The sequence below is a fragment of the Merops nubicus genome, unplaced genomic scaffold (genome assembly GCF_000691845.1).
Source record: "Merops nubicus isolate BGI_N331 unplaced genomic scaffold, ASM69184v1 scaffold28566, whole genome shotgun sequence".
NCBI classification, from domain to species: domain Eukaryota; kingdom Metazoa; phylum Chordata; class Aves; order Coraciiformes; family Meropidae; genus Merops; species Merops nubicus.
In genome coordinates, this window is record NW_008613393.1 from 15,106 (window position 1) to 42,245 (window position 27,140).

Genomic DNA, 27,140 nt, shown 5'->3' on the forward strand with positions numbered 1-27,140 from the left:
TCATTGTGATTTACTTTGCACAAGAACTTGACTGTGTTATGACATGAGCATTAGCCCTGTGTGCACAGGAGAAAACTAAATGACATGGCAAATAGCAATTTTTTACTTACTTGAAGGTTCTGTCGTGTGGAAATATAGTTGATCTCATTATTAAGGTGAAGACAACTTATGCTGCTGTTGTTGCCAGTTTGAATTGCCTCAAATTCTTGCCTTTAAGAAATAACTCGACGCTGTCAAAGGAATATTGGAATTTTCTTTGCTAGAGCTGATGCTTCCACATCTGAAATAATTTGCCAGTGTTTTGTTGTTTGCAGGAGCTGTTGGTATATGAAGATGAAACCATGAAGAGGACACAGAAGGACTAATAATGCTTTTCCGAAACCGTTTCCTGATCCTGCTGGCTTTGGCAGCCTTGTTAGCCTTTTTGAGCCTCAGTCTACAATTCTGTAAGTGTCTTCCCCTTTGGTTTTCTATATATAGGACCCTAGAGGTATGTTTTAGAAATGGCCATGCTTACATGTTATTTAAAGATTTTTTTTTCTATATTTAAATATATGATGGTTGGGTTTCAAAAATAAAAAAAAAAAAATAGGAAAATGAACATAAGAACAAAACCAGGTTTGTGTGCCATATAGGAATCTGTGCAATCTAGAGACTTTACAAATCAGTCTATCTGAGAAAAAAAAAATAAAAATCCTAATTTTGTAGTGCAGTTGAGTAATTGAATGTGGTTAAATCCTTCCATGAAAGGAGACAAAACACATCTGAGTAAAAACTGCTGCAATTCCTATTTTATATTGCATCAGACCAGACAGGATTGAGAAAACTGCTGTGAGGGATTGAGTGTTGGAACTTCTTATTCTTTCTCTCACATTAGGAAGCTTTGAACAGTTGAATTGGCTCATCACAAGCATTGTACCATCTGGTGGCTCATCACCTGGTTCATGGGTGAAGTGGTGATATGTGCAGACCTCAGAGGTGCTAATACACACTGGTGTAATTAGGTGCTGTTAGAAGGCAAGGAAAAATGCATATCTGTGGTATAGGATAACATTCGTTGTGGTTCCTGTTGTTTTCTTGCACAATGTTTCAATCTGAGGGCATGGTCCTTCTGCTTTATGCTCTTCTTCACATAGTTTTATACATAGTGGGTCTGACTGCAGCTTGTTTTGCCCATTAGGACCTTCATGCCTCTGCCCTTGGTGTTCTGTGGATGGTTAGGAGTTGTCTGTAGGGTGAAGGTCCTAGAGGAGCTTCAGCTGAAATCCAAAACTGAATTCTTAATGAAAACGAGCTTTATTTAGAGATGAGGAGGTAGGCATAGAGTGGAGTGAATCACATTTCATGAGAAGAGGAAGTTATTTTCCACTTAATTAGAAGATAACATTTGTGTGAGAGGAATTCCAGGAATTAAAGATGTTTGAGGGGTGCTTTAAAAAGCACTTGGGCTGCAGCAAGCAGCCATCATAAAGCTTAGTGCCAGTACTAACCTACAGGGAGCAATTTTTACACAGTGAGAAGTGCAGTACAGGCTAGCAGGAACCAAGGAGTTTATGACATGCAGGTAGCTTGATATTTTAACTTCTATCAACTTCAGCTTGTAGACAGACTAGTTCAAACTTGCACCAAAGACCATCCCCAAAGCAAAGACAAAACTCTCTTTTTCTGTCATCGTATAAAACTGTTAAAGGAAACCAGCTGGAGTCTGGAGAATTTTAGAAAACATTCAAACAAACTATTGCTTTTCTTAGCAGTGAATATTGAAAATGTCTCTTCCTTTCTGTGCTAAATTTGTTTAGAAAAGTGAAGCTGTAACATTAAATGCATAATTAAAGAAATGGTACATATCTTCCCCTGGAGAAGTGGAGGTGGTTGGTGTCCTAAGTGTCAGCAGTCCAGCATAAGGTCCTTGTGAGACAAGGTCCCCAGGCAATCCTTTCAGAGCTAATAGTTATCACAGCTTGGGTTAAAACCCAGGCAGAGAAATGGTGGGGAAAACAACCAGTATTGGACCTCAGTGTGTGCAGTACTGGTGGGCTGGGGATGGACCCAGGACTGACAGGAAAGTTTTGTGTCCAGTTTTGGTGGTTGTTCTTGGTCCCTTTCTCTTCAGTTGTAGTTTCTGAGATCCAATCTAAACTAGGCTCCTTTCGTGTGTTACTTTTTCCACCCCAAGGCTGGTGCTTTATGGGGATACTGACACTTTAACTTACACGGTGAGTCGTTGAGAAAGTTTCCCCTAAAATCTCTCTTGAGAACAACCAACACCTTGGAGTGTCAAAAGTATTCTGTCCCACCACTGGCTGCAGTGGGTGGACATCAACCAGTTGGCAAGGATCTCTTTTACCAGAGCAGAAGCTACAATTGTTTCTCACTTGTTTAATGTTTGGGGCCAGATCTGTGGAAAAGGAGAAGTATTTTCCTTATGGTATTTATCACTCCATGCATATTCTCACTTTCCCCCTCTTTATGTAAATAGTCATGATTCTAAAGTGATTGAGTACTCCAGTATTAGAGACAAAAGAAAAGCTGGTTTTGATGGATTTTTCAGTTAGACTGTTACAAAATGGAATTATGTTGTTTTTCTCTTAAAAGACTTCAGTATTTTACTTTGTCAGAAAAGCTGTGGAAAAATGACCAGTGCCAGATTGTGGACTGTATTTTTCTCTCTGTAAATCTTGTCTGTAATACTTAAGTGTTTGCTTTTGTGCAAACAGAGTGAATGCACGTTGGGATACTTGGTTCCTCTTTGCCAGGAGGGGAAGGTTTCAGTGGTTGGGGTCTTCCTTCCTACTCTGTGCTAGGTAAAATGCTGAAGGGATTATAAATACAGTGGCTGGGGGAGCTCCTGCAGCACAGGGATGGAGGATGGCAGCACAGCTGGAGTCAAGTGTGGTGTAAGGGATATTTTGGAATCCAGCTGAGGTCCTGCAGCCTCACAAGGAGGGGAGAGGGCATAATTTAGAACCCTGTCAGGGTTAATTACATTGGTTAGCCCTTAGGTCAGCTCAGGAACATTGCAAGGTTGCCCAAAGAGCTGCTTTCATGTTTACCCTTCAGACTGGTGTAACACATGAGAACCCAATTACTGGGGCGGCGCAGACCTCCCAGGACATGAGAACATCTGTGGCTGGCTGTGGAAGCCTGAAGGTTGGTCTCCTTGGGATGCCTCAGCTATTTAGCTTTGCAACTACCTTGAATAAACCAAACTGAAAGGAAATTAAAAAGTTAGTGGTTTAGATGCCATATGTAATCTCTCTAAAGTGTACTTGACAATGACTGTGGCTTTTTATTTTTTAATCAAATGCATGCAAGTAGTTTTTTTTTCTTTTTTTTCAACAAAGCAAATGACTTTTGTTTACTTTGGGTTTTATTTTTGTTTCTGTTTACTGAAAGCCTTAGGAAAGAAACAGCCAACAGAGGATGACTAGAACTATGGTAGGAAAGCAGCTTCTTCTCCTAGCTATTTAACCTTGTGGTGAGCATAAATTGGAGCCTTTCCTTTTGAGCCTGCCTGTTTCAGGCTCCTGCAGAGCTGTGAAGTCCCTGGCTCTCAGGCAGATCCTGCATAGGGAGCATATGGTTTGAAATTTGTTTCTCTAAATACTTCGATACTTTGATCAGTTCCTCAGGCTTGTCTGTCAGGAAGAATAATTTTGATACCTGCTACTGCTTTTTTAGGATGCCGGGCACTACCCTGACAGGGTGCTGGTTCCCATGTAAATTGTCAGGAGGTGGGTTTTGGGTGTATTTTTTAAATACTTTCTCTGCTTTGACAGTTCAAGCTTGGTTGTTGGTGGTTCAGCATGCCTGGAGATGACATTTTGCTTTTCCAGTAATAATTTCCCTCTACTTCCATCATCTTGTTTTGCACTGGTGGTTTTGGTTTTACAGATGAGTCATAGGAAAAAGAAATTTGGATTCTCCACAAGGAAAAGCAGAAGAGTTTTGTTTTATTTCATTGGCTTGAGTGCTGCAGGCAGCTCTTGTTTTATGAGGCTGGCAGAAGCACCATGTGCAGCCCTGCCAGGATATTGCCCATAGGAGGTGATCGCTGTGTTGCTGCACGTCCCCTCTATTCAAATTCTCTTTGCTTGTGTAATCCCAGCCCCTCTGGTGTGATTGCTGCTCTTCCCACCCCTGCTTGGTGGCCCAGTGGAGCTGTACAAGAGCAGCACCAAGGCACTGGGGGCTGAGCTCGGTGTCCTCGCTGCTCCGGACAAGCCACGCTGGGGTGGGTGCCTGGATTGGGTGGGCTGGGGAGAGGGTGAGGGGGAGCATGTGCTCAACTCTGTGGAAAAAAAAAAGTGAGTTGAATATTTCCAGAACTTAATTTCTGAAGGAGAAGGGGTAGGGGGAACAACTCCCAAGGTATTCAGTGAAAAGATAATTTTACGATGTGTCTGTCTCTGGACAAACACACCCCCTTGGACAGTTCCTTGCCATCTCTTGCTGTTCCTTACCATAAACAGGAACTGCTCATGTTTCATATTTTGAGACTATTTTGCTGATTTGTACTGTATTTTCAAAGCCACAACTTTGAATTTCTTGATGCAGAGAACTAGTTTTTGTCATGTGTTGGCAGCATTCAAAATTGCAAGGAGACCACGTATTTCCCTTCCTGAATTTTGTGTTCAAGCTCATAAGCATGGTAGATTTTCCGCTAATGAGAAGTCTCTCTGGGTTTTTTGAAAGTACTAATTTAATCTGAATTTAGGATTAAAGGGGAAAGCAACCCACAAATAACCTGTCCAAGGCTGTGTACATTTTAGTAGCGAATGAAGAAAATACACATTTTTTTGTTAAAGATGCTTTTTATCTTGTGACTGGAGATTTGAATAATATTTTTATGCTTCTTAAAAGTGGTAGTATAATTTACCAGTCCAGAAAGTAACCCTTGAAAGGAGCAGGAGACAAGACTTCAGAATGATACCACGGGACAGTCTTGTATTATATTCTACTTATATAGAATATAGGTGAGGTTAAGTTACTTCACACAGGATTTTACCAGTAGAAGTTACTTGGTTGGCTGGTTGGCTACAGAGCTTCATAAATCTTCTTTGAATATATATTTGGGCTTCACCCGTGAGGGTTAGTTGAACTGTATTTAATCAGAGATTAATATGAGCTGTTAAAACATATAGTGAATGCTATTGTAAATAAAGCCTAAGACTTCTCAAAAACTTAACAGTGATTTATTAGTTAGGCTTCTGCAAATCCTTACTACAGTGTCAGGTTAAATTCTAGAGGGAAGGAATCAATACTGGAAAATAAGTATTTTAACATAATTTCTCTCAAAATCCAACTCAAATCTTGGTAGTGTTTTTTTGGAAACATTCTTGGGGCTGTCTGGCATTGCAGCTGCAAACAATCTGAGCTATAGTGTGTAGAATAAGTAGCTCAGATTTTCTGTAAAGCTTTAAGAAATACTCTGATTTGTTTGGGTTTTTTACAATGGAGGATACCTCTTGTTCCTATGCCACTTCTTCCTTCCTTTTTGCCTTCTGCAAGCTGGTTTGCCTCTTTATGTTAATTGAATCCGTCCTCAGAAAAGGGCAGTTGGCACTTCAGTGTCAGTTTGATGATGGCCAGTTTCAGTGAAGACCTGGCACAATGAAAACATTTAGAGATTTTTTTTTGTTTTGTTTTGTTTTGTTTTTTCTTCCTTTAAGAGTTGCTTGGTCATAACCAAGCTTTAGTCTGTCTACTCTCATTCTAAGTTGTAAGTGGGGTTAACCAAGGTGTGTGACACTTAAACTGCTTCCAGTTGACTGGATAATGCCTTGAGCAACCTGATTTGAGTTAGCTCTGCTTTGAGTGCTGGGTTGGAGCAGGACCTGCAGCAGTCCCTTCCAACCTAAATTCTTATTTTATTCCATAGCCGTAGATGACATGAGTGATTTAATTATTCATTCACTAGAAAATTCCTTGTTGTTTGGAATGTCAGGAGTGTTACCTTTATCAACTCAACAGAAGCTTATTAATCAAGTTCTCTGCTATTAATTTTTCATAGCTTTCTAACACTGAGTCAGGCTGTGTTTGGATTAGCATGTCTGTCTTTTAAAGCCAAAAATAAATTGTTCCTAGGGTTTTTCCTTAGGTTAGTTGTGTTCTGACCTCTGAATTTTGTTTCTAAGATTGTTACATTCTTTATAAGTGTTAAATTGGGTGATTCAGGGTTAGTTCAAGCAGGTGAAGTCTGCAGGATATAAGCCCTTGACTCTCACAAGGTTATGGCCCTGCTGTGTAGAGTTTCCATTCTAGCTCTTGCTTGGGATTTTCAGGATAACATATTTTGGTGTTGCAGTGGCAGCTGTGTGGATCCAGCCCCAGAGCTGCTGTGTGGATCCAGTCCAGTTCCTCTATCACTCTCAATTTACTTTCTTCAGAACCTTTAGGACAATGATATCTATTAATTGCAAATGGACTCCTCATACATTATTTGTTGTCCTTTGTTTGAGATTTGTGTTGTAGGTATTCATCAGAGGAATCTTTGAACCCAAATCTCCCTTCTCTCCTTGTTCAGAGTGCAGACTGAGAGTCTCATCTGGAGAGTACCAGGAAAACTATCTTAACATCAGTGGGTATAATTGGGTTGCTCAGAGCCCCATCTAGACTGGCCCATCCCTGGAAGCATTCTAGGCCAGGCTAGATGGGGCTCTTGAGCAGTCGGTCTAGTGGAAGGTGTCCCTGCCCACAGCAGGGGAGATGGAACTAGGTGATCTCCAAGATTCCTTCCAACCCAACACATTCTGTGATAATGCAGTTGTGATCCCCCTGTTGATAGGCCATGTGCCATCTTCAGGAAAGACATCTGATTAAACTTTAGATTTGATGTTGGTTTGTTTTTCTGAGCTGTGCTTTGTGCCCACCTTAATCCCCACTGTGCTGCTGCAGTTTGAGTTGAAAGCTGCTGTGTTTATGGATGTGATAGTTCTCCTGTATGTGTCTGTTCCAGATATACTTAATATTCTTCAGATAGTTGTTGTTGCTTCTTAGTCCTCTTAATTCCTCTTGCAATTTGTCTTCCAGGCACTTTGTTCTTTTATCTGTGCTCTTGCTGGGCTTTCTTTGCTGAAATGATGCAGTGACTTAGTCCAAAGCGTCTCTTCATTTGACTGTGAAGATTTTGGAAAACTTCACTGTGTGTCCTTGGGCTCGTGTATCTTCTGTGATCAGTAAAGTTTCTTAAGCTGTACCAATTTTGAAGTTTTTAGTGCTGCAGGCAGTTTTTTGTTGCTTTTTTAAAAATAAGAGCCATCTGTGTTTTCAGAGTGACTTCCCTGCTAAGTTTCCAAAGGTCTCTCATGGAGAGAGCAGCAGTGCTTGCACATAGTAAATGGCATTGTGGGTTATTTGTTAATGAGGTAGGGTCTAAGTAGTTTGTATTTAAAAACTGAGGCTTTTGTGGACTTGCTGCAGTGAAATAGGAAGTCTTGGAAAGTGGAAGTGATCTCCCTTTATGATTTTTGTGAGATGGTTGGATTAGGTGAGCTAGAAACCCCAGGTACCTGGGGTAGTTTTGGGTTTACCAACCGTGCGTGTTAATACTGGATGAAGACAAGAAATAAGATTCACCATCTTTCTATAATCTGGTTTATGGCACAAGTCCCAAAGATATCAATAATTCTCTGATCCAGAGAACATGTTGTGAATTTCTGAGGTTAATGACTATGTCTGTCAGCACAGGCTTCCTCAGCATAAAAATCTGTCAGGCTTTACTGTCTTAAATACGTTGTTTTGGGGTTTGCTGCTAGCAGATTCCTGGCAGCTTTCTGTGCCCTGGTGTTGACAAGGACAAACAAGTGAGCTGGCTTGGCTTGGGTAAGCAGTGGCATATGGTGTTGAGATCACTTCCCTGAGCAGGTCAGTCTGAGGACAGAAAACAGTTGGGATTAGATGCGCAACAGAAAGGTGCTAATTTAATGCAGTAGTTAAAATATTGATTTGAATTTGTAAAGCTTTTTGTCTTGGAAGGACACTGGTACAGAGAAGTGCCAGATGTCTGTGGAGTGGGTCTGACTGATGACATTAACATATTAAACAGTTTGTGTCCTGGGCCTTTGCAGAGGCTGAGCTGTAGACACTGGCAGGTCTTCCTGCCTTTTGGGTGGTAGCCCTTTGGGAGAAGAGACAATCCTGGCTCTTACCTGGGCACAGAGATACTGCTGAGAAGTGCAGAAAGCAGCTCTGTGGCAAGGCGCCAGAAAGATGCTTTTACTAGTGAGCAGATGTACAGAATTTGTTGCAGGCCAAAAAGCCACTGACTTGCTGTTCTGAAACCAGGGGAGAAACACTTGTGCAACTGCAGTGGGCAGAGCAAAGGTGAGCTTTTAAGGCCTTTTATTTCTTTGGCTTTACCTGTGTATTTTGAAATGTCTCTCTCAATAGCTGGGTGTTCTGGTACACGCCCTAATAAAAGTTGCCTTGACTTTCAAAAGCCATTTTTTGGGATGCTGAGGAGAGCCCTAAGGAAAAGAGGCGATGACGTGCATCTGAAGTTCTAGAACGTTTTATCTAGATGATGGAAAACAGTTGTGCACGCTTCCTCTTCATACCACTTGAGAAGCAAGAATTTTTTAAAGAATAGGTGTGTTTCAGCAGCAGAGTGCCATTGTTGATGATGCAAACAGATTGCAAGATAACCCAACAGGAGCAACTGTTGAACTGTCTCGAACTCTGCTGTATGGTGCATGTTTTTGTCTCATTCTCAGCTGCTGTAGAGGAAAAGATCACTGAAGCCAGATGATTTGCAGCCCGTGTTTCCTGAGAAAATACTTTTTGCCATGTTTTCTTCTGCCATGTTGAACACAGCATAGTTGGCCACTGTGTTCGTGTTCAGTTCACGTGTGAAATCTGCCAAGTGTCTTTTTTTCAGTCATGATGTAATCACTGCTGCACAGCTTCCCACTTACTCTTCATGAGAGACAAAAAATATACAGGACAAAAAGAAAAAACAAAGGTCACTACCCGCAGACAAATTACAGCAGAAGCATTTGGTATATTGTGTCCTGCAGTTACCTTTTTGTGTTGACCTTCATTTTGAGATGATACCATGGGAATGGGAAGAGTTGCCAGCAGTTTCTGAACACAGCTGATAAAACCTGTTTTGAAAATCTGTTCCGAGACAGCAGCTGTATTGGTTCATTTACCAGTTGCTGAGTTGTGTAGACAGAAGCAGAATAGAGCCTTAAAATCTTATTGTAGTGCTCATGAATCTTTAGATAAAGAAGAATGGCTGGGTTTACTGTATTTATAAAAATTCTGCTTCCAGGCCATGAATAGCTCTACTTAGTCATTGTATACTTGAGCCTTGTGTGGCTGGTCCTCAGCCAAGACCAGTCCTTGTCCTGGTGGTCCTCAGGACACAGTTTTGATATAGTTGAAGTTATTTTATAGCATGGTGAGATGTGGCAGCCACATAGATCTGTTGGTAGGAGCATCTCCATTTACAGCATCGTGGTACAGTTTGTGTAACACTTGTCTCCTGTGAATCCTAACGAGCCTGTGGTAGGCAAGGGACCAACACAACTCCTTCATCGTAAGCAGTGATGGGGCTTTTTTGGCATCTTGTCACTCGTGTTTATAGAGCAGGAATTCTGTTTGGCTAGATGTCTACTAGGAACCTCCCCCGTCCCCTTCAAACCAACTGGAGAGCCAAGCAGTGAGTTAGTGAGATGCTGGTAAAGGAAGAGCTTTATTGTGGATATTTATTTCATTTAAGAAAGTGTGTTCAATTGATGGAAGTTGAAATCTTTTCCATGTTAATGTGGCGTCTCAGTGTAGTAAGAAAATAAAATGAAGTGGAGAGAGTAATTTTTCACTTTGGGAGGAGAAGTGAGCAATGACTGTCTTCTCTGGAACTGGAAAGGGCCTGAAAGTTGTTTTAGCTGTGCCATATGCCCTCCTGAATTGTCCACTGAAAAACAACTGGGAGGAAAATCCCTAAAAGCATAAAGCTCTATTGAGAGCCACATCTGGACTCAATAAATGCAAGCACCCATTGTATAGTTTAATGTCTCTGATTAAATTTGGTTTTAAAAACATAACACTACAGGACCTGTTGTGTTTTGGTGCAAAAAAGGGTTTTTTTTTACCATACTCATTTTCCTTGGGTAAGTCAGGTTGGAACCCTGCGGGGGAAAAAAAAGGCAAAGCATGCAGCTGGAAATAAGAAACTGATGTTCAAAAATCCTGCTGTGGGTTGCTTAAAGCTGGTGAACATCATATGCATGGTGGTTGTGTTGTATGAATTTTTGACAATCTGACCTGGTAAGGATCAGTGCTTGTGAGGCATCACTCTGAAAGCAAAAGGCTAATTTAGGCAATTATCTGAAGATGGGAGAAAGCTTTAAAGAAGTTCCCAACTTGTGATCCAGAAAACAGGATCAGTAGAGCTATGGCAGTGGGCTTTAACTTCTGACGTCAGCATACTCTGTAGTGACATCTATTGCCAAAATCTGTGGTTCTGTGGTCTGAAGTCTGTGCTCAAGGCTGCCACGGCAAGCATTTGACAGCACTTTTGATGAGAAGCACTGACTTGAAAAGAACATTTATTCAATGATAGCTGCTACTTGGTTGCCACACTTTAAAAAAAAAAGAGTATTTGTAAAGTCTGTCTTGGAATTTGAAACACAGGGTGCTGGCAACAGGCTTGTGCTGTAAGTCAACAGACTCCCTGAAAATTCTCTAAAAGACTATGGTCTCTCCTATAGGGGGAAGATCAGCAGCAGCAATCCAGAAACTGGAGTGATGAGTGATGGGTGTCTGTGTCTGGGCACATCTCAGTCTGTAACTCACCACTGGTGCGGGGTGTTTGCAAGTTCTTGGAAACTGAGAGGGAGGAATCTGAGGTCTCTGTTCAGTGTTTGCTCCCATTTGACCACTCAGGAGGTACCAGGAGGTTGGAAACTCCTGCCCACTTCTGTAATGAGGTCGATGAATCTGTCCTTTGGTTTGACAGGACTTCTAGGTGTATAAGTTCTTACTTCTGCTGCCCAGCTACAGCTGCAATCTGAAAGATGTACCAGTGTCACCTTCAAATGCACACTGTACAGTCTAGTACAATCAATTGAACTATTGTGGAGAAATCACACTCCAAGGTACCTTCTTTAGCTTGTCAGGGATTTATCAAGGCAGAGCATTTTGTTGGTGGTGTTCTAGGTTAAATTTAGGTGTGTCCTCCACAGGTTCCCACTCTTCTTTCTGTTATCTTCTCCAGGAGCTCCCTTCACTCCTTTTTTTTTTTCTTTTGGAGTGTTGCTCAGAGAATTTAGCAGCACTGTGGGGAAAAAAACCTTGAAGCTTGGAGCCTGCTCGGCATCAGAAGGGGCTGTGGTTGTGTAGGGAGCTGCCTGTGGAGAAATGTCTGTGCTTCAGGGTATTGCTCCTCAACAGGCAGAAGATACAAAAGAGGGGGAGAACATGGAAGGGAAATCTGAGGGGACGCAGGGGTATGGTGGAAGAAGTAGGTTCAGATGTGGATGGGTAGGGGATAGAGACTGCAGAGATATTGGGCACTGTTGCTTTATAAGTTCAGTATGGGCAGATTTTGTATCTAATACAACGTTGATCATCAGGTTCTGTAGGGCAGGTGGTTTGATGTAAAATGAAAATTAGGGTATTTTGCTTAATTAAACTGCACATTCTTAAATTGAGAGACGGTAAAAATTTGAAACAAACTTATGTAAAAATTTAGTGGCTCTGTTTATACATAAATAAAATAAATAGAAAATCTTAAGCTTAGAAGCTCATGCTCACAGGTTTAGAAAGCCTTTTTAAAGGGTTTCGTGATGGTTTTTCATCAAACTTGCTAGTTTGACCAATGTGAGGCTAATCAGCATTTTCTGTTTGTGTGGTTACTCAGCATTCAGCCTCAGCACCTCGGTGCCTGTGGAGCTGTGTTAGCTGAAGACACTTGCTGTTAATACAGGTCTTACCTTTGAGACTTGAATCTTACTTAGGTTGCTTTTCTTGCTGCACACATCTTCTCCTTTCTCCCCACCTCAGTTGTTTTGAAGCATTCCTGCCTTTTCCTGGTCGTTCTTCCCAACGCCTCCTTTTCCAGCTTCCACTTTTTTCAGAGGGAGAGCAGCTGGAGAAGTCTACCTTCATCACCAGAATTTCAGGAGCCTGAGTGTCCTCAGTACTGCCCTGCTAGGAGCAGAAAGGGGAAGGGGAGGGAGGGAGGGAAGGAGGGAGAGGTGGAAGAGGGATAAATAACTTTTTGTGCTGTCTGACATGCGCATTTGCTTTTCGTTGCCTGTTGGCATAAGGTTACCTACAGTGGGGTGTTTGGGGATTTTTTTCATTTCTGCTGTGTGGCTTCATTTCCATGTGACCGTTTTAAATAGTATGTTTGCATGGGGCTGAAAGAACCTTCTGTTTTATGAAAGATGAAAACTTCAGGTCTCAGTTTAGTCAGAAAGTTGAGACTAACATGGCTGCGTGTGCTGCTGCTTCTCAGGCTGGTTGGAGCTACAAGGAAAAGCAGAAATGGAAAATTATTTTGTTGCCTGTCTCTCTGGTTTTAGGTAATTCTTTTTTTTTCCATGGATGAATCTTTTCCTTCTTGGTAAACAGTGGTGATACCTTTTATTTTTCAAGCTGAACCTAGAACTGCAGGAGGCAGAGAAACGGGTAATGGAGTGATTTAGCATTTCATTTGGTGTTTCTTCTACATGAGCTGCACTTTGCTTTGTGTTTGTTTTTCTGCTGGACTAAATTCTGTCAAAATCATGTCAGTTTTGTAGCCTAATTCATAGCAGGCTGGCTCCCTGAGTGGGCTTCTGAGTACAATAGTTGATGTGATAAACTTGACATTCTTCCAGAGGGGATTAGTTGTTATGTAGTAATGGTTACATTCTTTGTACTGAAAGCACTTAGGAATGAGTGCCTTTCTTGCTTAGAAACTACTTGTCTAATATTTGTCTTTTTTGGTATATTTTGTGTCATTCAGGAGCTGGGGGAGGAAGGAATTCAGATGAATTAGCTTCTTGCTCTTTAAATGGGTCATATTTACTGTACACTGAGAATAAAACCATACCTCATAATATTTTTGACCCATTGGTTTTGTTCATGAAGACATTTCGTAGTCAAACTGTTAATTTTAACACTTGGGTTCAAGTTCTGTGGTTTGATTTAAAATAAAAATTACTGGAGGTTTTTTGTTTGATTGAACTTAATATCAGAGTTTGGATTTTACTTCCTCTGAATTTTGTAAACTTAAAAAAAGGCATATTTCAGTTTGGAGCTGCAAAAATCTTTGGAGGAGTTATTTTATAGCAATATTTTAGTTTTCTCCCGTGTGCTTGGTGCCCCTCTGTCTCACACAGGACAGAATTTGTGTTGGACTGTTTGATCAATTCTTACTTTTGTCTGATACCAGCCCATGTAGTTTTACTTCCCATTTCAAACCATTTCAACTTGGTGGGACACTAAACTGGGTTACATTCAGAGATCTTTCATTTCATTTTATTGTTTCTGTGCGCCCTCTGTTTGTTTTTGTTTTTTTTTCCTAGCTATAACTTTTTCAAAATTAATGTTTCAAAGCCATTTCTATGTAGCCTCTTTAGTTTTAAAAATGAGCCTCTGAATATTTTGAAAGAAAATATATTTTCTTTCCTTTTTTGTTGTCAATCTATCTCTATAATAATATGAACATATTTTTTATAGTTTCATTGCGGGGAAAGTTTCCAATTAGATCAGCAAATATGTTTCAGATATGAGCTTCTCACAGCCAGGCAGTTAATAAAATATATCAAAACCATCTCTTTCATTTCTACTTTACATTGCTGTATTCCTGTCGTAGTAAAACATGAACTTTGAAAGGCACAGTGGTGTAAAAACCCTGTTTAAAACCCCCCCTTAATCAAAGATTTAAGTAGGACTGTCTGCACATTGGCAGGCTTACTGTTTTGGGCTAGTGCATGTGAACTAATAGAGCAGGTCATATAAAATAATGCTAAGCTATAAAAAGTTGTGTGAAAACCACATAATGGGGTTCTGATCTTACAATGATTTACAGCTGAAAGAGCAGAACAGAGGTTGGAAAAAAGATGAATTTCAACTCCGTATGAGGGATTTTGTCTTTTTTCCCCTCTTCTTTTTCCTCTATTTTTTTCCTGTCCTCCTCTGAGCTCAAATAGTCCAATATTATTTGTAGGTTTGCTTCTTAGATATGGACTGGAAAACCATGTATAAAACCAAATATCTTTTAAATTGATTCTTCTCTTTAAGATTTAGTGCTTTTCCTTAAATTTGGCAGTGTTAAACTATTTATTCAACTAGTTTGGTTAGAAACGAGGCTTGCTATCTGCAAACAAAGTATTTGGCCCCATAAATCGTAGGCACTTGATCAAGTTATCAAGCTCTGGTAGATATTGCCAAGGCTGTGTGTTACTGCCAGAGGTTCTTGGTCACTGGTTTGCAGTGTCTCACAATACTGCAGCTCTTACAGCATGGAAAGAGCTAAAAACTGAATCTGATAAAAGCTGGAATGGCAGCTGAGCTCTGTGGTTTAAGTGGCAAAGGCAAAATTACAGTTTAATGTTCTCAACAAGGAGTCCTGGGGGCAGACGTAGGCAAAATCTGAAAGGGCTGAAGGCAAAGTTTGAAGTCATTGCACTTTGTAGGTAATAACCATGTCCACAGCACTGGCCAGGGTATGGAAAATGCTGGAATTTGGGATTTGGCAGGCAGAGAGAAACCACATAAAAATATTTCAAGTGTGGTGTATTGTAATGGAAGAATGAAGAGTCTGTGTTGTAAAGTGTAGGCTTGTAAGGCTCATAAATTAATTAATGATTTCATTTCAAGACAAGGTGAAGAGACATTTTGAGTACACCTCTGGCCTTCAATTCAAGTATGTTTCAGCATGCTTCTATGTGCCAGAAAACTTCGTGGGGGTATTTTTGTTGCCTTCCCCCTGTCTGTCAATGTTAACTGCATTTCTTTGTATTTAACGTATTTTGTGGTATTTCCACAAATGTATTTTGTGTGTTTTTCCTTTAGATAAGTCAGAGTATTTAAGGCTGGCAAGGTAGCCACGTAAGGGTGGAGATGAGAGGGAAAATGACAGAGATTAGAAGGAAAAAATCCATCCCCTTCAATCTTGGCTACTTTGCATTCCCAACGGTCCGTTGTGCCATGTTCATAACTGTGCTGTGCTGATGTCCTTCAACAGCAGTTTTGAAGTTAAAATGCTGAGAGACAGCTGGGCCTGTAAAGCTCTTTTCCTCCTATTTGTGCTCTTAGAGCTTCATGAGACTGACAGAAAAAGCACCCTCAAGAAGAGTGTGAAAGGCAGAATTGTTTTACATCCAGATGTACTTCTGCACTCCTAGCCTTGACTTTGCTAGAGAGCTCTCTGCTTTTGCCTTCATGATTGTGTAAATAATGAAAAATTCACAACAAAGAGCTATGCTGTTGATAGGTATCCTTTTGTGGAAACCACAGTCTTTGTGCATATTTACTTAAAAAAAAAAAAAAAAAGTCTTAGTCCTGTGTGTCTTTAAACCCTGCTAAAGGTATATGGTGTTTATTTTTTGATATCTTGCAGTGCACTTAATCCCAGTCAACCCCATCAGGGAAGATGGGTTGAATCCTAAGAGCCGAAAGAGAATAATGCCTGATTTGCTGACTGAGCCTCCTGCAATAGATCCTCTTTATGAAGCTCACGTTTACTGCAATATTCCCACCATTGCTGAGCGCAGCATGGAAGGTAAGCTGGGAGAATGTGCCCAACAGTTCAGTTGCTGTCATTGGAAATTATAACCTTGTCAGTCCTTTGGTGCTTGGAGAAGGTACAGCAAATGCCAGCTGGCTGGTGAATCATAGAATTCTTTTGGTTGGAAGAGACCTTTAAGATCATCCAGTCCAACTGTTAACCCAGCACTGCCAGGTCACAACTAAACTGTGTCCCTCAGCACCACATCTCCCTGGTCTTTGAAATCACTCCAGGGATGGTGACTCCACCACTGCCCTGGACAGCCTGGCTCAGGGCTTGACAACCCTTTTGGCAAAGAAATTTCTCCTAATATCCACCTAAACCTCCCCTGGCACAAATTGTTCAAAATATGCTTTTCTTTTCTTCCCTTTGTAGCCTCTCTGTTGTCTTCATTATTGGAAGTGGTTCTGTTTCCAGTCAGTGGCCAATTGAAGGTCTATAATTGAAAGGAGTAGCAGAGATATAGATATTTAACATTTGAACCGTAATTCTTATTGCAAGTGAGCTGTATTGCAAATAGTTGACCTGGAATTCTGGAAAAAAAACCCCAGAAGTTGTTAATTTTGGAATTCCAAACCATTAGACATAGTCTTTGAGAAGGCATGTTAGCATTCTCCACTCTGTAGCAGCTGCAGCAGCAAGTAAATGTGAATGAGTTCCCTCGTTAGCATATCCTGTTAATGCCTATAAAATAAATTGCAAACTAATATATCAAAAGGCTCAAAATTGGGCATGCTGCAAAGTCTGTCATTATGAGAGGGGTCTGGAAGAGAGGCGTTGTAAAAGTGGAATGACAGTATTGTGCTGGCAGGGTTCAGTGAATCTTGAATCATGTCCTGTATGGTTGTTGGGCTTCAGGTGTGCTGTAGAGAATGTGCTCAGAACCTGAGTCATGTGCAGGTTGTCTTGCAGTTTAAGGTGAAATCTTTCTTGGGATGATAAGTTATTTCTTAAGGAGGTTTTCTTTCATTGTAATACCAAAGCTATCAAGCTAATTATACCTGATTTTGTTTTGCTTTATTAAAGAAAACCTGTATAGGAGAAAGATGTACCTAACTTTTCTTCTTAACATTGCTTTTTTCCCTTAACGTTTCTTCCCTTTAGGTCATGCCCCTCATTATTTTAAGCTGGTGTCAGTGCAGGTGTTGATTCGCCATGGTGACAGGTATCCCCTGTATGCCATTCCCAAGACAAAGAGACCTGACATTGACTGCATGTTGCTGCCTAGCAGGTAAAATTCTTGGCTTTTATCATTGCTAAGTGCATGTCTTACATGATAATTATTTTATTCCTCTTCCAATTTATGCAGCTTGAAGTACATTGTGAGTTCTGATCTTTGTGTATTGTCATGGATTAATAAATAATCCTCTCTCAGTGGTGTGTAGTATTTCCTCTGAAACAGGAGCTATTACCCGTTACCAGTTCAGACCAGAAGTAGTGGTATTTCTTTAAAAAGCAAAAGCTATTTAATGGAATATTTAAGTTACCAGCTCATAATATAAACTTCTACACATTTTCAAAACATTTAAGTGCAGTGTTTGAGCAACATCTCTTTCATTTCAGCTAAGCATGTTGCTTTGGGGTGAATACAACAAGGTCTCAGTTTGTCACTACCATAGGAAAATTTAGATTTGTGATTTATATTTTTTCTTTTCAGAAGTATATATTATCAGGGTTACATTAATCTTAAACTAATGATTTATGTCAAAGTCCAGGGAAAAAAATGGGGCTTGTATGTTGAACTATTAAGATAGAAGTTAAACAGAAAGCTCTCTGTCTGCTACTCAGAACCTGCCCTTTGCCTGTAGTTGCCACTCACTATTTAAAACTCACACGTAAGTTATTTATGTCTGACTGCCATTAAGATGCCATTTACGTTTCTGTTTCAGTGTAGTGTGCTTATACCTAACATCATGTCTTTGTAGCTTGCCAGTGCTTGCCTTCATACCTGAACCAGTCTGAGCTGCAGGTATCCCTGAATTGCTTCTTTCTCTTGGGGAGGAGTCCATCTCTCTTGTTTAGACTTTACTCATTGATAAAGATTGTAGTGTAGAGCAGTAGAAATAAACAGTGATGATAGAAATCACCAAAGGTTGTTCCAGCTTGTTTGATTACATGTGGGTTTTTTTTCCTTTTAAAAAATAGGATCTGTGGTGTTTGGCTTTGGTTTTTTTTTTTTTTTTTTTTTTTTTTTTTTTTTTTTTTTTTTTTTCTGGCTGAGGACTTTACAGTGAACCTGGAAATACTGAATTCTTACTAAATTCAAGAAAAAAACATCAGATGTGTTAGCAAAACCTCTGGGCAAATCTGAACAGAGGAAAAATACAGTATTTCACATACATTGTAGACAAAAATGTATATTTCCAAATAAGCTTACAACACTATGTATACCATTTTAGAGTAAAATGGGAAGAAAAATAGACATGGGTAATCTGCTTTATAAAGGTAACATGGCATTGGAATTTAGAAGGTTCAAATAGCTTCTAATTTCACTGGTTTTAGAGTGTATATATGCACTCACATCTCAGCTGCTTGGTACAAGTACTAAAATCAGAAATAGAGCAAAACCATATCCTCCTTTTTTTTTGAAAGGATTACTACTCTTTTTGAATGTTTGTCTATGAATATGAATCAAAATACCTGATTTTCTGACCATACTTAACGAATTTGCTAAGTGACAGTTGTCTGGGACCTTTTACATAGTGCAAATTTAAAAAAAAAAAAAAACAAACAAACCCAAACTTTCCTTTACTCTCATGTTGGCTGCTTCTTTTCTTTATTCAAATGTCAACTTCCAGCAAAATGCTTGTGTTGTCAAGAAGTGGCATTCAGTGGTCTTAGAATCTAACAGCCTCCAACACAGGTTTGAGTTCTGTGAGAGGTGCCCAAGCCCAGCAGTGTTCTGTGCTAGCTGGAAGCCAACTGGCTTTCAGAAATTAGATATACAGCTCTGAGATTGCAGACAGGAGACCAAACCCCAGATATCTCTGCCATAGACTTGAGTGGGCAATTAATTTCTTTAACAAGGTGAAAAATGAATCATTTGCTAATAGCTATGATAACATTTTTAATGACCTGCCTTTATGGGGTGAGGTTGTTTTCAGTATGAAATACTAAGTAAAGAAATATGATCCAGATTCCTTTTGGAGTTCTTAAAGGCTCTGATCTTGCTCAATATCTGTCTTGTTAGAATGCATGTGGAGAACGTTATTGCAGAGATGTTAACTGCAAGTGATGGTGTTGGATGAGTAGCTGTATTTCTCAACATGACAGAGCCACAAGAGACCTTAGTTTTGTATTTATCTGAGAAGCTTTTACAGCTGTTTTTTACGAAGTATTAGAATGTCAACGTGTAGATGCTACAGCCACTAAAATTGAGTGGTGAACCAAAAAAACCTTGTGTCCTTGTGAGCAAGGTTGATGTAAAGTAGAAACTCCTGGCCAACTTTGAAAGGGCAGCAGAAAGGTTAAAGGAGCTGGCTCTGTACCATGCTGTCTAGATGTGTCAAAGCTGACCTTCCTGAAGAAAGCTGGAATTGTTACTGTTTCTGCCAGTGTTTTAGATGGAACGTTTATTACTTGAACATCAGGAAGCTATTTGCTGCCTTTGGCTGTCAGGCTTGTATTCCTTTGTGATGTAAATTGGATGTTTGATTGTAAACTTATTTTATTATTGTAATACAAGAGTATTAGAAGGTATATAAGTGCTACCTTTGAACTGTGAAGGTTTCTTGATGCTGTATAATTAAGTTGAGCTGTCTAAAAGCCTGGCTTGTTTAAGCTTTCTGGACTTCAGTTTCAGATCAGTATGCTGCTCATATTCAGTCTGTTCTTTATTTGACTTGGCATTCAGCTGATGGAATTCATTAATTAAGCAGATTATGCTACAACCCCATGGACCTCTAATGGGTATGCAAAATAGCCTTGAGGTCACGCTTCGGTATTGTGAATTATGGATCATGACACATAAGTGTGGCATGAATATAAGCAAATGGATTAAGTGCTTTGGAGATTTCTTCTGTCTAAAACTTCAATTAATATTATTATTATTTTCATTGTTCTGGATGAAAATTTCCAAAGGGAACTGAAAAAAATAATTTTGTTTCCTCAAGAAAAGGAAATTAATTAAATGATATGAAAAATCCTTTCATTGTAGTGTTTGCTTATGGGGGGCAATAAATTCATCTCCCATTTTTCTCCCCCTCTGTATTTCAATTTATAATGTTAAAAGTAAAAAAAAAAAGAAAGCTGTGTTTCATCATTGAGTTTGTATCTGAGATGAAGACAGAATTTTTGGAAGATGATACAGTGATTTCAGAAGGCTGCAATAGTTTGATAGTATGATGAGTTAATTGGCATATGCTTGAAAGCATTGTGAGAGGTGTTGATGCTAATTATAAGAAGGTTAGTAACAAATACCAGAATTTTAGGTTCAATATGCATATCTTGAAACTGCCAGAAAATGAGAGAGAAAAGTGTGGGAGAGGCAAGTATCATATTGGGAGCTAAAGGAGGTGTGGATTTGATTTGGAGTGAGGTCAAAGCATGATCCAGACCAGAATTAGGTGAAGAAAGCTCTCCTGAGGCCTATTGCTAAAGACCAGTGAAGGAGACTGGATCACTACAGAGTTTGTTAAGAATGTAAAAGCTGTAAGACCTGTGTGAATAAATAAACCCCAACAGCCCCAATGCTGTCTTCAGGATCTCTTGCAGACTATAATAATCTGTTGTTGGTTTTAGTGGCTCTTTCCATTCATTTGCCTCTGAAAAGGAAATAACATAGTCCTTTGATCTGACACTTTATCTGCTTGAACTTCACAGAAAACCCATTATTTTTGCTTGAAATTATACTTTTTTTTTGCAACTTAAGAGAAAAGTGATTTGCATTTGGTACAATTAGCAGACAGGATCTGGGGTGACATGGTTACAAAGACTAATGTTTGTTTGTCAGAAGCTTGATGTGTACCTGGCACACTCACGTTTCCCCACCGCATGACACACTGAGGGTTCTGCAGCGCCTTGTGAGACACTTGATCCTCTTGGCTTTTGCATTTACTAACAAAAGTGAAATTTCCATAGATAAATATTGTTTGGGAAGGAAAAAAATATATCAGTATCTCCAGTTCTTTCCTGAGGGTTGTAGGTCTCCTGCAGAACTCTAGAGTACAGCAGCAGAGGTAAAATGAGTAAAAAGTTAATCCAGCCTTAATTCTGCAAAGCGTCTGTAATCTGCTGTTAGTTTTCTAGCTGATTAACTATTCAGTTCTAGCTTTTAAATAAATGACTCTTAGCAACTGATCTCAATAATTAAAGCATTTCCTCTATCAATAATTTTCTTTTAATCAGAACCTTGAACAATGTGGGTTTTTTTGTCTGTAGCATCTTATATGGTGGTGAGGGTATGTTATTCAAGAGTGCCTCTTCAATGTTTAGGAACATGTACATTATTACATAAACAGTAGTTGAATGTAGTGTTGTCAAGATGATGTCTTTCCACATCAGTTTCTTAAAATTCTGTACTTCATCTCAGTGAGATTAACTTTGCAACTTCTATAGATATGTAGTCTGAAGTTTGTGGGTGGTTCCAAAGAGTATATCCAGTTTAATGAGGTCAAGTGCTGTGGTCTGGGGAGCATCAGGTTTGTTGAAGAAACCAAGCTTATAATGTGCTACAGTCTACATAGAAATAGGGCAGTAGTCCAGTGGGCCAATGTTTGTGACACAGCAGTTTGTGCCATTGTAGCTGAGCTGTCCAAAATCTCACCTGCGGATTTTCGGAGGTGTCGTGTGTGTGCTCACCCTCTTACTGTATTTCTTGCTTTGATCTAATTCAGAGCAACCAGCAAGTTAGTGCTTTCTTTCTCATGAAAGAAAAAAACAACAAACACTACAAAACTAGCACTGTTAAATTTGGGATCTATTATCCCAGTGTTTGTAAGTAGGAAGAAAATAAGCCCAGTGCATTATTTCAGGGACAAGAAGCATCCTCAGTGTTGTTACAGATAAAAGTTGGTTTATTTTACAGAAATCATTAAATAGGAACTCAACAGATATTAAAAATGGGAAATAAATGCTGAATATTAGGAAAAAGTGAGGCTGTTACTAGCAGTGTCAGGTGAAAAACCATCCCACGTCCTGGAAAAATTTGAAATATTCATGGTGTTAATAGATTTCCCAAATGTGATAGCTTAGTGTCGTAATGCCCAGCAAATTACACAAGGCTATATCTTCAGGCCTATTGTAATGTTTTGGTTACTTCTTCTAAAACAAACAAACAAACAAAAATAAGTAAGATTTTAAGGATATTTCAGTCTTTTCAGCTCTAGAAGTGAGTAATTTCCTTTGCTTCCTGCACAGGCAGACCCAGCAGCCTTAGCTGTGTTGCCTGGATACTCCATCTCCTGCGGCATCTGTAAATTGGCCAATTCAACAGGAGGATTCATATTCTAAATAAAAGAGGAACCGTGGGGCACGGCGGGGGAATCATTTGTTAGCCAGCAGCCTGCCTGGTGCTGTAAATTTTGCCGTTGAGAAAGAGCAGCTTTTATTGACTCAGTTGTACAGGGTTAATCTGGAGAATTGCTGGGATGTTCAGGATTTGGTTACTATGTGAGGATTACAGTCGGGATAGAAGTATCTTGTAGCCTGAGATGTCTGTCCCCTTCAGGCAGAATGGCTCTTGCTTCTACTATTTGATTCTTATTGGTTTTCTTCCCCCTGGAATGTATCTAACAAGCCATAAGCATTGAGTTTATGTTCAGAAATCTGCCTAACAATCATATTTCATAACTCACTTACCACATGCTAAACTTGGGCTCACTTTAAAAACAATGCAATCCAAAGTCAAGTAACTAATATCTTCATATGTAAATGAAAAACTGTATTAATACATGGGGATATTATTTTATCAATTATCATACATTTAACTATTTTATTTTGGATGTCACTTTATCTTCCCTGCCATTTGTAGGTAATTATTTTCTCAAAGCACTGATAAACACTCTTCTTCTTTATTCCTTCCAAGTGACTGCTGACAGTTTTTTCAGTAGGTATGATTCTGTTAAGAGTTCAGGTCTTTGTAAGCAAAGCAGCAAAAGAAGCAGAATGGATGCTGCCATTCTTTTAGTTTTCCTGCATATGTATTTGCAGAACTTGGTAATTAAGTAAACAGGGTTTAAGGAAAATGATGATTGACAGTTTTTTCATTTTGAGAGGTTTTTAAAGTGCAAAGTTTAGAAAAATGGGTAGCTTACCCTGTTACATCTGTAATAAGCTTAAAAAAGGTATTTGCTAATGGGTTTAATTTAATTTTCTCAACTTAATTCTCCCGTTTTTAGATTGTGTTGCTGGGCTGTGAAGCTAGTGACACGTAGAAGAGTTGTGTTTGAAATTCCCATCTGGAGCTGGATTAGGCTTTCCAGTGTATGTGCAGTACAACAGGAAGCCCCCACTGCTTTGGAAGGAACAAAGCCTTTTTTATGTACCTCTGCTGCTCCAATATTGATCTTCATTTGCATTCCTAAGAGAAGCAGCTGTGGAGATAGAATGTCATAAATTGCCTGGTTTTCCTTTCAATTTGAAGTAAAAATGAAAAATTCTTGCGATATTTTTCTCTCATTTTGTTTCTTTGCCTCATTTTGTTATTTGGTTGATTGTTTTTTTCCTCTCCTTCCTGGCAGTTGTACCATAACTTATCGTAACATTTTCCTCCCAAGTATTTTTTTTTCTGAAGGTAAATTAAACACTGGAAAATTCAAGTTTTATAAAATGATGTGGCAAGGAGCTGTTCAGTGGACAGAGGCACTGATTCTTAGGAGCCCTCCTGTACATGCATGCTGTGAGTGTAGCTCTGCTCTCACTTAAGAGAGAGCTGGCTCTTCTGTGTAAGCATGAGTGTCTTTGTCCTAGAAAACTTTGATTCCAGACACTTGCTCGGACTTCAGTAGTGTCATTGCTCCCTCTTGTGGTTCCTGCAACTCTGGAAGGATTTTTTTAGACCTGAGGTTTTTACATCCAAGCAGTTCATCCTTCTAGCAAAGTGTAAATACAAACAATAAACACAAGACTCAGACTCCTGTAAAAGTTCTCTGACTAAATGTATCTGATTTTTATAAATATATATATTTTTGTGAATAACATAAAAAATATTTCCTGTATTCAGGCTTAAAGTCCTGTTAAAATGAGAACCATCTGGGGTAGAGAGGTGACTGTGTGACTTTTATTGAACACTGACATTTCACAAAGAAATCCCTACTTAGGTGATAAGTTTCTGTTGTGAAAGTGAGGTCACAGTTGGTTTTCTATGTTTATATTTCCAACAGTGTTGAACTCTTCCTTTCTAGGTAATAGTACTGTGACTTTCAGTTTCAGTGGGGCTCCCTGTGTGCTGCTTTCTGGATGCCACTTAATTGAGGCTACGTGTGTTATTTGATTTGAGCCTGAAGTGATTTATTAGGAGTAAAGGGTGAGATTGCAATCAGCATCGTACAGCACAAAACTTGGACAATTCTGTCAAGATAATCTACTTAACATAATGGTTATTTGAACCCCTTTGGATTGTTAGTGCCTTGGCTGTTGTGTTAAAAGTGCAGTGTTTTTTTAGAAACTGGAGAGAGTATTTTCTTTCATAAGAATTTATTTCTTTATTTTAAAATTCACAGCAATATTAGCGGCCGTGTTCAAAACAACCAAAAACATCTTTACAAATTGCATACCAAAAAGTATCATAATTTTAACGTGACAATAGTTTCTATCTAGTTTCTTGGTAGTTAGTAACCAGTTGGATTTCTTTTGCATACTTGCAGAAGTCCTGAGTGAGAGCAGATGTTGTCTCAGTGGGAAATAACCTCACACCATGAAATTTCTGAGCTGACATACTTAGAATATTTGACTCTCTTGAGCTGTTTTCCCGTATGCTTTTGGAAGTTTTCACGTTTTGTTTTACCTCTCCAGGAAACCTTCTCATCCTCAGCTTGAAGCGTTCATTAAACATATGTCCAAAGGCTCTGCAGCCCAACTGGATGGTTCCCTCAGCAGCCTGCCACGTTACCCCAGTCATTCTTTGTGTGAGATGGGAGAGCTTACCCAGACAGGTGCGTTGCCATAGCAGCTTTATCTGTGCTTCTGCTCCCTTAAATGCAGTCTGCATGAAAAGACATCTTCTGGTTTTATTTACATCCAAATAGGTGCTTTGTTATGGGAAGCTCAGAATGTTGGTCATCGCCTAGGTTGTGCTGGGATATGGATAAAGTGTATGACCATAAAGCTAATAGCAGTTTGAGAAACCAAACCTGCCATTCTGTCACGGATGGATCAGCCTTGGCATCTTGTTTAGCTTTATTTGTAGGAAGCCAGAGCTCCTTTCCTTGTCACCCTGGTAAAAAAACTGCATTACCAAGTCCCTCCTGAGTAAGGCCTGATGCTCTCTTACAGATGGGTTTGGATTTCAGAATGGCCCTGGAACAGAAGACCACTGAGTTGCCAATTTTTACCTGTGATGTAATTACTGTGTCCCCAGTGAGAGATGCTGATGTAACAGAAACATCTGATGCCTGTATTATGGAAGAAAATGCAGAAAAACTGCATGAATCTGGTGCTTTTTTTCCTTCTCCCCCTAAAAAAATGTAGTGAAGTTCCAGGAGTGTGCTTTTTGGCATATTTATGTATCTTTTCACCATAGGAAGATGAAGCTTATCTTTGTATTCCATCTACCAGTTCTGCTGAGCTAGTTACTGGGAGAAAAGGTGGAAATATCAGCAATTAAATTCCAAACAACTTTTTCAGAAAATGAAGGTTTGAGGCTTCATCAATACTATTAGTGAGAGAAAGGCTGGAAACTCTGCTGGTGAATACATTGTTTAGTTTATCTGCACAAAAAGACTTTTAAGACTGAGTCCAACCACTAACCCAGCACTGCCACGTCACCACTAACCCATGTCCCTCAGCACCACATCTCCACAGCTTTTAAATCTCTCCAGGGGTTGGGACTCCACCAGTGCCCTGGGCAGCCTGGGACAGGCTTTGACAATCCTTTCAGTGAGGACATTTTTCCTAATATCCAACCTAAAGCTCCCCTGGTGCAACTTGGGGACATTTCCTCACGTCCTATCAGTTGTTACTTAGGAGAAGAGCCTGACCCCCAGCTGGCTCCAACCTTCTTTCAGGGAGTTGTTGAGAGTGAGAAGGTCTCCCCTGAGCGTCCTTTTCTCCATGAAGAACAACCCCAAGTTCCTCAGCCAGTCCACGTATCTCAGTTTAGCTACTAGACTCCAAGAGATACTGAAGAATAGCAGGTATCTCATATTTCATGTCACTTTCCTAATAGTTAAGCATAGATGAAGTTCCATTCTGAAGTTCATAAGCTTTGAACTAATGGTTCATTTATCAGTAAGACTGCTAGCTGTAGTCTATATTTTTTTTCCTCCAAAACTAAGAAGATTCTAATCGTGTGTTGTAATTTCTTAAACAAAAATCTCTTTCAGGGGTTGTACAGCACTTGCGAAACGGACAACTCTTACGAGAAATTTATATAAACAAACACAAACTGCTTCTGAGTGACTGGACAGCCAAACAGCTCTACTTGGAGACAACGGGGAAGAGCCGAACCCTGCAGAGCGCCTTGGCGCTGCTCTACACTTTTTTGCCAGATTTTGACTGGAAGAAAATTAACATGAGGCATCAGTGGAGCACCATTTTTTGCTCTGGAAGCTGCGACTGCCCTATGCGAAACCACTACCTAGAAGAGGAACAGCGTAGACAGTACAGTTTACGGGTGAAAAACAGCGACTTGGAGAAAATCTACGTGGACATGGCCAGGATTGTAGGTATTCCCACGAGGCAGTTGAGGGCTTCGAACCCAATAGATTCTCTCCTGTGCTATTTTTGCCACAACGTCAGTTTTCCATGTACCAAAACTGGCTGCATTGGTATGGAACACTTCAAAGTAATCAAAAGACATCAGTTGGAGGATGAGAGAGAAAGGCGGGAGAAGAAGCTTTATTTCATGTACGCACTGTTGGCCACTCATCCTCTCCTCAACCAGACTGTGGATCGGCTGCAGCGGATTGCGGAAGGCAAGAAAGAGGAGGTGTTTGTTCTTTACTCTGCACACGACGTCACGTTGTCACCTGTTCTCAGTGCCTTGGGCATTACGGAGGCCAGATTTCCTAAATTTGCTGCCAGGTTAGTTTTTGAGCTGTGGCAGGATGGCAAGAGACCCAAAGAACACTTTATCCGCATCCTGTATAACGGCGCCGATGTCACATTCCAGACCTCGTTTTGCAAGGATCACTATAAACGTTCCAGCAAGCCCATGTGCCCCCTGGAAAAATTTGTCAGCTTTGTCAAGAGGGATATGTTCTTAATTTTTAACAGCACTAGTTATTACGATGCATGTCACAGAAGACCACTGTAG

General features: G+C 39.9%; 1 protein-coding gene across 1 annotated transcript; it reads left to right on the top strand.

The window, feature by feature from the left end:
• Positions 1 to 367: 367 nt before the first annotated feature.
• On the top strand, positions 368 to 27,140 carry PXYLP1 (2-phosphoxylose phosphatase 1). The gene is made up of 5 exons (XM_008941901.1): positions 368 to 446; positions 15,560 to 15,721; positions 16,832 to 16,958; positions 24,680 to 24,819; positions 26,209 to 27,140. The coding sequence occupies exons 1-5, from the start codon at positions 368 to 370 to the stop codon at positions 27,138 to 27,140; spliced, it is 1,440 nt and encodes a 479-aa protein (XP_008940149.1).

What these genes read in the sequence shown, in the direction of transcription:
- PXYLP1 (XM_008941901.1), top strand. Translation starts at nt 368, where the DNA reads ATGCTTTTCCGAAACCGTTTCCTGATCCTGCTGGCTTTGGCAGCCTTG. An exon ending in TGCTGAGCGCAGCATGGAAG is followed by an intron (nt 15,722 to 16,831) that starts GTAAGCTGGGAG and finishes TCTTCCCTTTAG; the next exon opens with GTCATGCCCCTCATTATTTT. An exon ending in TGCATGTTGCTGCCTAGCAG is followed by an intron (nt 16,959 to 24,679) that starts GTAAAATTCTTG and finishes TTACCTCTCCAG; the next exon opens with GAAACCTTCTCATCCTCAGC.